The sequence below is a fragment of the Diabrotica virgifera genome, chromosome 2 (genome assembly GCF_917563875.1).
Source record: "Diabrotica virgifera virgifera chromosome 2, PGI_DIABVI_V3a".
Lineage (NCBI taxonomy): Eukaryota > Metazoa > Arthropoda > Insecta > Coleoptera > Chrysomelidae > Diabrotica > Diabrotica virgifera.
The window spans coordinates 64,561,728-64,575,767 of NC_065444.1; the positions used below are offsets into that span (position 1 = coordinate 64,561,728).

The following is a 14,040-nucleotide window of genomic DNA, read 5'->3' on the forward strand; positions in this document are numbered from 1 at the left end:
TCTGGTAAAACAAGCAACTTTCTCAAGCAAAACATGGATTCATCCGAGAAGAAAACATTTCTTACAATTAACAATTTAACCTTACGTAGAAAATATAGATTCTGGAACCTAAAACTATCTATCAGTCATATACAACGATTATCAGACCCATAGTTACTTAGGCCTATTTCATACTTTACTACTTCGATCGTCACGACAAACGGTGGAAACGACAGTTAGTCGTACATTCCATTACTCCAATAAAGCAATGTACGGAGCCTTTCACACAGGACGACCACGACTAACTGTCGATCCGTTGCTCCTCGCCTGCGCCTGTCGTCCAATGTCACTGCAATGGACGACGGTCGTGTTGTGCCGTGCTATCAGTGAACCACGGGCATAAATTAGTGCTTCCATACTTAACGACAGTTAGTCGTGTAGTACCAGTGAATCCAGTGGCACGTACATAATGGCAGACAATATAGATGGGGAATTTTTAATTGCACTGGTACAAAGTAGACCAGTGTTGTGGGACAAAACATTGGATGTGTATAAAGACCGAAATGCGACAAGGAATGCATGACGTGAAGTTTTAGTGGAGGTTAACCCTGATTTTGAAAACTTAGAGGATCAGGAAAAAACTAAGTTTGGTAAGTTGTACTTACTTTATTTTACATTTAAAGTACAGGGTGATTGATTAGTGGGGTAAAGCTCAATAGATCCGCTATAGTGATAGATAGCAATAAGTTAATAACAAAAATTTTATCCACCTTTGAGCTTCACATTACAAAATTAGTCAGAATGTTACAGGGTGTTCGATAACAAAGTGGCAGACCAAACTTATGTTTTTTTAAATGGAACACACTTCAAAATCCTGTTAACTTCTTCACAAAAAATCACAAAAAAAAGGTTTGTTATGTTATACAGGGTATTTACAAAGTTATAACCAATTTTATATGAAAATCGTAACAAGTTCAACTACCTGTGTAAATAAAAATAAGCAAAACAACAATGATTTATTAATGCCATATTTTTTTACGTATTGTCAAAATTTTCAAGAATGATTGATATTGCAAATTTTCTTTATATCAAATACAGGGTGAGTCAAAACGCAAGTACATTATTTACTCAGTAATGTTAAATGGAACACCCCGTATTTTATATCATTATTGAAAAGTAACATTATCGTACTTTAATTTTTATATAACATTCACTATGTCCAAATTTATTAGTTTTCGAGATATTTTCATTTTTCAATGGACCAGTAGCGTGGTCACCCAAATCACCAGAATTTAATAAACTGGACTGATTTTTTGGGGTTACGTTAATAAAGAAGTTTATAAAAAACCTGCAACAACAAGGGATGAGATGAAAAATAGAATACAAAGTGTATTTCGATGTGTTAATTTACAAATGCTTCGTAGAGTAAGTAGCTCATTCAACGATCGTTTTTAGGCGTGCATAAATCTGTTAGGACGTAATTTTGAACACCTTACCTTACGCAATTAAATATTTTATTAAAAGTAGCTTCTAATGTTTTCAATCATGTTTTTTTTGAAAAATGTATTACTGATAAATTATTTTTCGTTCTTTATTTGTTACATTGTTACATTTACATACAAAAGTAGTGTTTTATTGTTTCAAAAATGTTGCATGTTGTAGTTGTGTTTTTTTTTGTAAAATGTATTACTAATAAATTATTTTTATTTCTTTATTTGCTACATTGTTACATTGATTTCCAGATTGATAATCAGTAATCGTCAATTGTCAATTCAGTCATAGCTTACTTAAAATTTAGATAACTTTAGACACCTAAAATAATTTGCACTGAAAAATAAAAATATCTCGAAAACTAACCATTTGGACATAGGGAATGTTATATAAAAAAAATTACGGTAATGTTACGTTTCAATAATGATATAAAATACAGGGTGTTCCATTTAACATTACTGAGAAAATAATGTACTTGCGTTTTGACTCACCATGTATTTGATATAAAGAAAATTAGCAATGTCAATAATTTTTGAAAATTTTGACAATAAATAAAACAATATGGCATTAATAAACCATTGCTGTTGTTCTTATTTTTATTTATACAGGGAGTTGAACTTGTAACGATTTTCATACAAAATTGGTTATAACTTTGTAAACACCCTGTATAACATAACAAACCTTTACATTTTTGTGATGGAGAGTGTTAAGAGGATTTCGAATATAACATAAAATATAGCGTATTTCATTTAAAAAAATATAGGTTTGGTCTGCCACTGTGTTATCGAACAACCTGTAACATTCTAACTAATTTTGTAATGTGAAGCTTAAAGTTGTCTACAATTTTTGTAATTAACTTTTATTGCTATCTATTACTATAGCGGATCTATTGAGCTTTACCCCACTAATCAATCACCCTGTATACTCGTAGATTACAAACCTGAATTTTTTAGCCCATTAATTTCCAACATTATATAAACGCAACATGTTTAATTGTATTATTTTTAATGCATCACTATTTGAATAACATTTTTATTGCTACATTTTATTTAAAACAGAACATAAAGTACAAAGTGAAAATGGAAACGTCAAATAAACTTAATCATAAAATAAAATTGTGGCTTATTCCCAACTAAAATTGTAAATTGCATAAGAGACCACAAGAAAATAGCTTCAGAACAATTATTATTTTTTATGTTATTTAATTACAAAAGATTATAATTAGAATTTTTAGTAAAAATCCTTATTTTAAAGATATGTTGCTTTATCTTTGTTTATTTTACTTCTTATGATAAACTATAGTGAAATTTCATGTTACTTCCTGTCTTAAGCAAAATTCTATGAAGTATATAGAGCTATAATAAAACTCTAGTAATTCAATAAATCATAAGAATTTTAATCCCTTAGGTTTGAGAGATAAGCGGGAAAACCCATCGTTACCTGCCATGTAATAAACTAATATTTGTCTGCAGAAAGCCCAAATTTATTATATTGTAAAATGTACCGGCACATTTTTCTAAATTTAAATACACACCAATCACATCTACAGATGTTCAAAGAACTTTTTCTACGTATAAATAATATATTATGTATAAATAATCATTTTTTGTCCGATTCATTCTACGCCCTGTGCTCTGTACGACAATAAGATGAATACTGTCGTAAAGTGTGAAAGTCCGATGAGCACGACAAACGGCCGTACGACCGTTTGCCGTGACGATCGAAGTCGTAAAGTATTAAATAGGCCTTAGGCTGCGCTAATTTGGTCGGAAAAAACACAAAAAAACGCAAAAAGTGCAAAAACTGTCATGTGTAGGAATGAACTCAATACCTGGAATAGGTTTTCTTTTGGAATTTTGTGAGGCAAAAATATCTTTCCGAGAAGAATATTACGGAAACCCCAGAAACGGGTTTCTTGGAAGCCTACATCTGTTAGAATAAACAGATTTCGGTATAACGTATGTCCCTAGTTTTCGGAAAAAAATAAGTATGTATTTTCTAGTTCTAAATTAAGTTTATTTTATTAACTAAATACCGGAAATTAAGTCTACATATTTAAGATTTATAATGTATTTTTATAGAACAGAAAGAGGTTCGTGATCTTCGATGGCACGTAAATTTGGTCTTGCATGTGCAATAAGACTTTGGACTGTTTCTACATCGATCTCGAAATTTTTGGAAAATTCTTCGTCTTAGCTGATCTTCATTTTGGACTTTCCAGTCATTATTATACACCATTCGACTCAAAACACCCCTAAACTCTTCTATAGGCCTCGCGTGAGGCACATTTGGAGGGTTGACGCGCTTGAGAACAAAATTTATATTTTGAGCAGTTAACCAATCTGTCGTTCTCCTAGCGTAATGGCATGACGCTAGATCAGGCCAAAATATGATTTCATCATTGGGGGATGAGTATTTATAAACTGAATGAGCTTTGTAAGACAGCTGTCAACGTAAATGTCAGCATTCAGAGCTTCACCGCGACACAAGCCCAACACACGGCTGTGAAACACCAGCTTCTGAGATGGCACACCATACCAAAATTTGATTGACAAATTTCACTTTTCCCTTAAACCTAGCTTCGTCCGGTGCATCTTGTACGTTGCGTGTATAAAATCCGTCGTTACACTTCATTTCGGAATTGGATAAAGTAAAATATTTTTTCTAACTAGGCTGGTGTGTACTTGGAGCTTTTTTCTTTTATATCGTTTTAAATTATTTCTAGAAATTGTTCTACTTACAGTCAATAACATTATATCTTCGGCCAACATTTCGCAAAGACTCTCCTAATTGGTTCTCCATACTCTGAATTAATCTGTTTCCGAGCAGGAGTTCAAACTCCTGGCCTTTTACTTTTGGGCAAATTAAGGCATGGTATACCATTTTCGCACTCTTTAATTGTCTGGTAAATCGTTGACAGAGCACTTTAAGCACTAAAAATTGTTACAATTTTGCGTTTTGGTACATGTCCAACTAAACGATAAATACTTTGACGAATATTAAGTTTGTACAACAACTTAACGAATCGTATGTGTCAAAACCAGATATATGTTAACAATAATAGACCAGGCTAGTTATATGCCACTCAATGCATCGGGGTGTAACGCCAATATATCAAGTACGGTGACCTTGTTTATATCGTTATTTACTAACTTTGGTTTCCAAAGGCAACTTGATCCAATGCTTCCTACCAAAAATACTTTAAATCTAAAATTTTCCGAAAACTCTAGGGACATACGTTACATAAAAGATTTTTTAGGTTGCAATGTGAAAAGGTATATGAGGCCAATAAACGACTCCTTTGAAATCAACAATACACAATCATATATTTATTGACGATTATTCAACTGTATTAGTTTGCTATCGGTTATAAATGAAGTCAATATTCGCAATATTGTTAGTTTTATTGGTGTTAAAAAGAAGGTCTACGGATTTCGAGGCTTACATTATTTGCCTCATTATCAGACCCAGTACAAAGTCTTCGAGAAAAATAAAAACTAGGTATCAGATTTTAGTAACAAAAACTTATCTATAATTATAGATGATCCTACATATCACCAACTCTATCAATAAGCTCATATATTGAAGTATTTCAGTATTAAAAAATACTACACTAAGCATCAAAATTAACGCACCACCTTAAAAATGGGACATTTTTGATGGCTCGTATTTCCTAAACTTGTTATACGATTTTAGTGATTTTTTAGTATATTATAGCTTTATTCTTCAAGAATATCGATGTAATATTATATTATTGCTAAACAGGTAAGTGTCACTGTATACCGGGTGTAACAATGATAGTGTGTTTTTTCCTCAATGTTTGGAACACCCTGTGGAATATTGTAGCTTATATAAAAGATTGAAATTAAAACTCAACTGTAGCCTTAGGATTTATTAACATTTTGCTTTTTGATTCATTCGATTATGTCGGATAATAAAAAAGTTAGGTACTTTAACAACTAGCAATGTTATGCATCAATACAAGGTGTTTCTAAATAAGTGCGACAAACTTTAATGGGTAATTCTGCATGAAAAAATAATGACCGTTTGCTTTATAATCATATGTCCGCAAACGCTTTGTTTCCGAGATACGGGATGTTGAATTTTTTCTTACAAACTGACGATTTATTTATTACTCTAAAACTGGTTGAGATATGCAAATGAAATTTGGTAGGTTTTAAGGGGTAGTTATTGCGCATTTTTTGGCATACAATCAAGAGTTTTATATTCACCATTGGCGTGCATACGGGATGTATCTAAAATGCTTTTACCCGTATGCACGCCAATGGTGAATATAAAATTCTTAATTGTAGGTCAAAAAATGCGCAATAACTACCCCTTAAAACCTACCAAATTTCATTTGCATATCTCAACCAGTTTTAGAGCAATAAATAAATCGTCAGTTTGTAAGAAGAAATTCAACATCCCGTATCTCGGAAACAAAGCATTTGCGGACATATGTTTATAAAGCAAACGGTCATTACTTTTTCATGCAGAATTACCCATTAAAGTTTGTCGCACTTATTTAGAAACACCCTGTATTGATGCATAACATTGCTAGTGTTGTTAAAGTACCTAACTTTTTTATTATCCGACATAATCGAATGAATCAAAAAGCAAAATGTTAAGAAAGCCTAAGGCTACAGTTGAGTTTTAATTTCAATATTTTATATACGCTACAATATTCCACAGGGTGTTCCAAACATTGAGGAAAACACACTATCATTGTTACACCCGGTATACAATGACACTTATCTCTTTAGCAATAATATAATAATACATCGATATTGTTGAAGAATAAAGCTATAATATACTAAAACATCACTCAAATCGGACAACAGGTTTAGGAAATACGAAACGTCAAAAATGTCCCATTTTTAAGGTGGTGCGTTAATTTTGATCCTTAGTGTAATATGTAGAGTAATTTGTATATACCCAGTTTTTCTCTGTCTTTTAATAATTTACAGTTGTATTTTGTCCATAGAGTTTTTATAGTTTTGTAGTCAAAATAATTAAAAAGGTAAAATAAAGACAACACACATATAAAATCAATTTAAAAAAAATGTATTGACTTCATTTATATGCGATAGTATAATGGACTCGCACTGGCGACCTTTTTATCATTGTATTAGTTTGCTTTATTGCTCATACTGATTTCTCTTTCTTCATGTTTTAGGAATGACTACTTACATAAACGTAAGTAGTGTGAAACTGTACGTAACGATACAAAATATCTTTGGCTCCTGCAAAGTTATCGCTTGCCTTATTGTGATATGTTGCGGAATTTATCAAATATTTTTAGGTAACTATTTATTTCTTTTAGGTACCTATTAAAAATACGAAAGATTAATTGTACATACTAGTTTCAAAATAAATTAACTGTGATAACTTTGTTTAATCGAATCAACAAAATTATCTCTTTTTTTTTAAGCATTGGGATCATGCAACAAGGAATTCCCCAAATTCGAGTATCAATGAGTATTTACGGGAAGAAAATAAAAATGATTTTTTAGGCTACAAAGTTTCTTAGACGGGATATCGATATTGAATGTCAACAATATTTTCGTTATGGTTGTCCTCTGATTGGTATATATTTATATGATACATCTTTTCTCTAGTTGATTACCGTAAATTTAAATGAATTCCTATAGATACTTATCATTAAAAGTCGAGTAAGGTGGCACTTTCGTCGCAAAATCACGATATCGGTCTTAACATGTTCGATGGTGTAGTTCTTCTTCAGCCTGTTTGCATCCAACGTCCTGGACAAAGGCTCCCCACTCCCCATGAGTTCTCCACTCTTCTCTGTTTAGTGCTAGTTTCTCCCCACTTTTGCTTTGATGTCGTCTAGCCATCGTTTTTGTGGTCTCCCTCTACTACGACTGTGTTCGCGTGGTCTCCAATGTACAATGTTTCTCGTTCACCTGTCGTTTTGCCGTTCCACTTGCCCTACCCAGTTCCATTTCGTTTGCGCAATTCTTCCAATTACATCTTCCACCTTCGTCCTGCTTCGCGCGTCCTCGTTTCGTATATGTTCTCTCAGAGATACTCCCAACATAGCTCGTTCGATGGCCCCCTGTGTTGTTCTTAATCTATTGAAGGCATGGATCCCGCGTACCAAAAAAAAGTTGATTAATAGCAAGCTGAAAATTTGTTAATAGCTTAACGGTGTCTAGTCGGACAAACTTTGATGTACGGGAACACTGGAACAGGGGAAATTTTAATTGTGGAACAGTTCAAAAATTTGGAACGTCAGATTGCGAAAACGTTCCATGTATTTTGTCGGACAGAACTTCCAATTGATTTGTTACCATTTCATTAAACTCTCATGCAAAAAACAGACTGCTATTATTACTAACCAACATGATTCCTGTCATTTGATATGTTCTTCGTGTTCCACTCATTAAAATGCCCAGTTGATGACATCAAAGTTTGTCCGACTAGACACCGTTAAGCTATTAACAAATTTTCAGCTTCTATTAATCAACTTTTTTTGGTACACGGGATCCAGGCCTATTGGCTGACAACTCTGTAAGTGTCACGGTCTCCATTCCATAAGTCATAACTGGAAGAATACAACTGTTAAATACCCTTTTCTTTAGATTTATTGGTATCTTTTTGTTTTTCAATACATCACGGAGTCTTCTTAGTGCTGCCCAAGTCATTCATGCCCGGTTGCACCAACAGATCTTAAGCTTAAGTCGAGAATATCATAAGAATTAATATAATATAATTATAATATATTACAATAAGAATACCATAATATAATAATAGGGTGATAATAAGGTAAGAATCTAAAAGTATGGTGCAACGTAAGTGATACTCAAGGAGGCCCTATCTAGAAGTAGAGCTTAGATAAGCTGGAGCTTAAGATCTGCTGGTGCAACCAGGCATCAGATTCTTTTAGTTATCTCTGTCTGCCTAATTTGATCGTGTGACCTAAGTAGGATATACACTGTTCGACACTTTCGATCTCACTTCCATCATCTAAGTCTATTTAGTCCATGTGGTGAGACAGCTCCCGTCTGAAAAACATTTCTAATTCAGTTTCTCTGCGGATTTATATTCAAAAATATCCCCTTTAAACAAATCTGAAGGGTGCCGAACGGAATTTTTGGGCAGAAATTGTTTAAACAATTTTTTTTAAACTAATACATAGGATCACCTTTTATTGCCCCAAAAAATATATTTTTAGGTTTTTTGGGTCATTCTAAACAAGAAAGGTATCTTGTGATTTTTCTCAAAAATTGACAGTTTTCGAGTTCTAAAAAATGCGAAAATACGCATTTTCGAGGCTTTTAAAAACTCATATTTAAATTAGTATTTTTAGGGTACCAATAACTTGGATTAAAATTTAAACATTCCTTTTCAAGATTCCGAAGAGTGATGCGGTCTAACTTCAATTTAAACAGTAGTTTTTTAATTGTTAATTATGCATGTCCATCCGGTTTTTTTGCCGGTGCGGCGAGCACTATTTTCAAAAATCTCCTATTTTCCTCCGAAAAATATTTTTCTAGATTCTTTGGGACATTCTAAATAAAATAGGTTTCTTGACATTTTTCTCAAAAGTTAATAGTTTTTAAGTTATAAGCGATTTAAAATCCGAAAAATGATAAAAAACACATTTTCGCATTTTAAATCGCTTATAACTTTAAAACTAGTAACTTTTGAGAACAATGTCAAGAAACTTATTTTATTTAAAATGTCCCAAAGAATCTAGAAAAAATATTTTTCGGAGGAAAATATGAGATTTTTGAAATAGAGCGAGCCGCACCGGCCAAAAAATCGGATGGACATGCATAATTAACAATTAAAACGCTACGGTCTAAATTGAAGTTAGACCCGATCACTCTTCGGAATCTTGAAAAGGAATGTTTAAACTTTAATCCAAGTTATTGGCACCCTTAAAAATACTAATTTAAATATGAGTTTTTAAGCCTTGAAAATGCGTATTTTCGCATTTTTTAGATTTTAAATCGCCTATATCTCGAAAACTGTCAATTTTTGAGAAAAATCACAAGATACCTTTCTTGTTTAGAATGACCCAGAAAGCCTAAAAATATATTTTTTGGAGCAATAAAAGGTGGTCTTATGTATTTGTTTAAAAAAATTGTTTAAACAATTTCTGCCCAAAAATTCCGTCCGGCACCCTTCAGATTTGTTTAAAGGGGACATTTTTTAATATGAATCCGCAGAGAAACCGAATTAGAAATGTTTTTCAGACGGGAGCGGTCTCACCACATGGACTAATTGTGATATTTTGATTTGTCATCACTTTTGTTTTATTTACATTAATTTTTAAACCTATTTGATCATATTCTCGTTTATGCGTAGTTATGGTGTAGTTACTCTTAGGGCCGGTTGTTCGAACGCTAATCAACAATGATCACTATCAAATATTTAATTACTGTCACCAACTGTCAATGTCAACTTTGATTGGGTTGCTGAAAACATAATTGATTATAATTATGAGATTAGTTAATCAATTAACATAACAATTATTAACATAATTGAATAACTAATTTCATAATTGTAATCCATAATTATGTTTTCAGCAACCCAAATAAAGTTGACATTGACAGTTGGTGACAGTAATTAAATATTTGATAATGATCATTTTTGATTACAATGAATCAGGGCCCGGATTACGAACACTCGATACGAATCGTATCCGCCATGTTTTCCCATAAGGCGCTACGGTAAAACATGGCGGATACGATGCGTATCGAGTGTACGTAATCCGGGCCCAGTTCATTGTAATCAATTTTCTTGATGGGAATCAAATCAAGACATCAAAAATACATGTAAACACTAATCATTCATTGACTGTAGGTAAAGCAGTAATTAAAATATAGCCGCAGCTCTTAAATTATTAAAAATTGCTTATTATTATTATTGATTTGTAAGTAAAAACAAGAAATTAACAATCAGAAAGAGTTTAATTATGGTTTATTTTAGATTAAAACCAAAATAATAAAATAAATCAATAAGTCAACAATGTCAACATAACCTCAAAATGTGACATCTGTCAGAAGTATGCTTAATCAAATATAATTGTAATTAAATATTTGATAATGATCATTTTTGATTAGCGTTCGAACAACTGGCCCTTACAATATAAATCCATTTTCCTGTGGTTTTGCATTCCAAGAGTAACCAGCACATAGATTATTCTTCTTGAAGTTCGACCTACTTTCGCAGGTATGCCATCTCTATGTTTGTGTGTATTATGTTTACTCCTGCTGAGTACTCTTCTTCTTCTTGATGTGCCTATCCGTGACGAATGTTGGCGATCATCATGGCAATCTTCTCTTTATCTGCAGCAACGCGGAAAAGCTGCACAGATGTTGTGTTGAACCAGGTTCTGAGGTTTTTTAACCAGGATGTTCTTCTTCTTCCTGGACCTCGCTTTCCAAATATTTTCCTTGCAGGATGGCTTGTAGGAGGGCATATCTGGATTCATTTCGCATAATGTGTCCAAAGTATTCCAACTTTCGAGATTTGATGGTTGTTAGTACTTCTCGGTTCTTCCCCATTCTTCTAAGAACCTCCTCATGTGACCCGATCAGTCCATGGGATTTTAAGAATTCTCCGATATAGCCACATCTCAAATGCTTCCAATTTTCGGCTCATATCCTCGTTCAAGGTCCATGATTCAACACCATAAAAAAGGACAGAAAAGACGTAACATCTCGGCATTCTTACTTTTATACCAAGAGAAAGGTTGTGGCTCTTGAAAAACGCCCCCATACGGTTGAAGATTGATCTAGCTTTTCCGATGCACGCTCTTATTTCTTGGTTATTGGTCCATTCTTCATTTATTATGGTGCCGAGGTAGTTGTAGTGCCTCACTCTTTCTACAGGGGTTTGGTTGATATAGAGTTGACCTTCTGTTATCTTTTTCTTGCTGACGATCATAAGCTTTGTTTTCTTTACGTTTATATTGAGTCCATATTGTTGACTGTAATACGTGATTTTGTCCATGAGGACTTGTAGGTCTTCTAGGTTGTCCGCAAATACTATGGTGTCATCTGCATACCTGATATTATTTAGCCGGTACCCGTTTAGTAGAATACCTTTTTCAGTTTAGTGCAAAGCTTCGATAAATATTTTTTCAGAGTAAAGATTGAAAATTAGGGGGGACAAAATGCAGCTTTGCCTCACTCCACGCATGATTTTGACATATTCGGTGAGTTCACCGTCAACTCTGAGGTTTGCAGTCTGATTCCAGTAAAGGTAAATTATTTTCAGATCTTGGTTGTTAATTCCTGCTTCTTTTAGTATTTGCATCATCTTGGCGTGTTGTACTCGATCAAACGCCTTCTCGTAATCAACCAGACATGCGTATACGTCGCAATTTACGTCTCTGAATCTCTGGAATGAGACTTGTATTGTAAACAAAGCCTCTCTCGTACCAACAGCATTTATGAACCCGAACTGGTTGGGCGAAATTTGACTTTCACATAGCTTGTAAATTCTCGTATGGATTACCTTTAGGAATAATTTTAGGAGATGACTCATCAGGCTTATCGTACGGTATTCTTCGCACTTTTTGGCTCCTGGTTTTTTTAGAAGTGCAATAAACTCAGACTTCAGCCATTCTGTTGGTATTTGTCCAGAGTTGTATATGTTGTTGAATATCTTTGTGATTATTGCTATTGATTCGTTGTCCATCAGTTTGAGTAGTTCTGCTTGTATATTATCGGGACCTGCTGCTTTGCCATCCTTTAGCTGTGTTATGGCAGAATAAACTTCCTGCTGTAATATTCTTGGTCCATCATTTACCTCTTCTTCTAGCTTAAAGGTGTTATCTCTTTGGTCTTCAAATATTTTTTCTAGATATTCTTTCCACGTTCTAATTTTACTCTGTTTATCTAAGATGATGTTTCCGTCAGAATCAGTTAGATTTAGCATAATGCTCCAGCATAATGCTCCAAAACATCTCACAATATGCATTGTTTCACAGAATCGAAAGCTTTCTCAAAATCTAGAAAAGTAAGGTAAAATTTTGCCTACTATTCCTTGACAGATACCAGAGTTAACCTTTTCAGCTCAAGGTAAAGAGCTTTTGTATTCCCCTAAATGTATTTTCTTTCTTCTTCTTCTTCTTTACGTGCCATCTCCGCGACGAAGGTTGGCAATCATCATTGCTATTCTCACTTTTGACACTACAGCCCAAAATAGTTCAGTTGAGCTGCATCCAAACCATTCTCTGAGATTTCTCAGCCAGGACATTTTTCTCCTACCTATGCTGCGATTTCCTTGAATCTTTCCCTGCATAATTAATTTTAGGAGTTCATATCTGTCACCACGTGTTATATGACCCAAGCACTGAAGTTTTCTTATTTTGATGGAATCCAGTATCTCCCTGCTGTTCCGTATTCTCCTTAGTACTTCCTCATTGGATATTCTGTCTGTCCAGGAGATTCTCAGCATTTTTCGATACGTCCACATCTCAAATGCTTCCATTCTATTGAGGCATTGTTTATTAAGAGTCCATGTCTCCACACCATACAAAAGAACAGAACACCATATTTTCTTTCGGTTTGTCCTAAATAGTTCAAATTAAACTGTGTTAATTTTGCAGTTATTATTATGAATTATACATTTTAGGAAACATAAATAATTTATCTAAGGGTTTTGAAGGAACAACAACATCACCGAAAGACTTTGCTTTGGCATTCTACAGTGGTTTATGGGCCTATGATGGGTGGTAAGCACAAATCATTCAAACATTAGTATTATTTATCAGGTAAAAAAAAGTAAGTACAACACAATGCATGTTAGAACTCTGTTAGATGTTTTTCCAACAGATAAAGGACTGTAAAGGTCCCACACAAGAGCTGTATCAGAATAGATTAAGTCAACATTTATGACAAATTCTTACTAACAATGTCCTTAACATAAAATGGAAAAACATCAAAATTTACATATAGTTACAGTGCAGCAAAGCTAGTAACAGATAAGAAGCTTATCTTGAAGCCCTACAGAAGACACACAACAATTCCTAGAAAATGGCAGCAACTACAGACTTAAATACAGAAGTGTGCTGCCTGATTTTCTTACAATAGGTCAGCGTTACTACAACAAATGTAATTATGTCACAGTTTGAACTCTGGACCAGTATCTACTTTCGATATAAGCTAAGCAACACTGAATTGTTTATTTGAAAGAGTAGGAGAAACAATAGTTGATGAATTAACAAGTGATAAGATAGTAAGGTTACAGAATAGAAACCAATTGTTATTTGTTCTGTGGTAAGGTTAACAAGAATATCTGGAAATCAGATCCACTTTTAACCAATGGAAAAGTTAAGATTGATTAACCAAATACAACTAAAAACATCCAGTGGAAAAGTATGAAGGTGTAATATTAAGATATAAAAATAAATAATTGGAAAACATAGGACAATTAACACAAAAATTTAATGTCTTGATGGGTCCCTAGACGAGAAGCGAGTAACCATGTTTATTCCTTACTGATAATCAAATAAGTATTGTGATAATTACTTTCTTTTCTTTGCGTTAGAAAGAACTTAAAAAGTTGTGACTGGCTGAATGGCAAACGCCT

The 14,040-nt window shown here is 33.5% G+C and overlaps 1 protein-coding gene across 3 annotated transcripts in view; it reads left to right on the forward strand.

Annotated features, from left to right (window-relative positions):
• Nucleotides 1-14,040, forward strand: part of LOC114330085 (b(0,+)-type amino acid transporter 1) — a 156,146-nt gene that overhangs the window by 75,848 nt on the left and 66,258 nt on the right. For all 3 annotated transcript variants that reach the window (XM_028279398.2, XM_028279400.2, XM_028279397.2), the window contains exons 4-5: nt 6,647-6,772; nt 13,084-13,183. In XM_028279398.2, the coding sequence (XP_028135199.1) occupies nt 6,647-6,772; nt 13,084-13,183 (226 nt within the window). The remainder of the gene's footprint in view (nt 1-6,646; nt 6,773-13,083; nt 13,184-14,040) is intronic.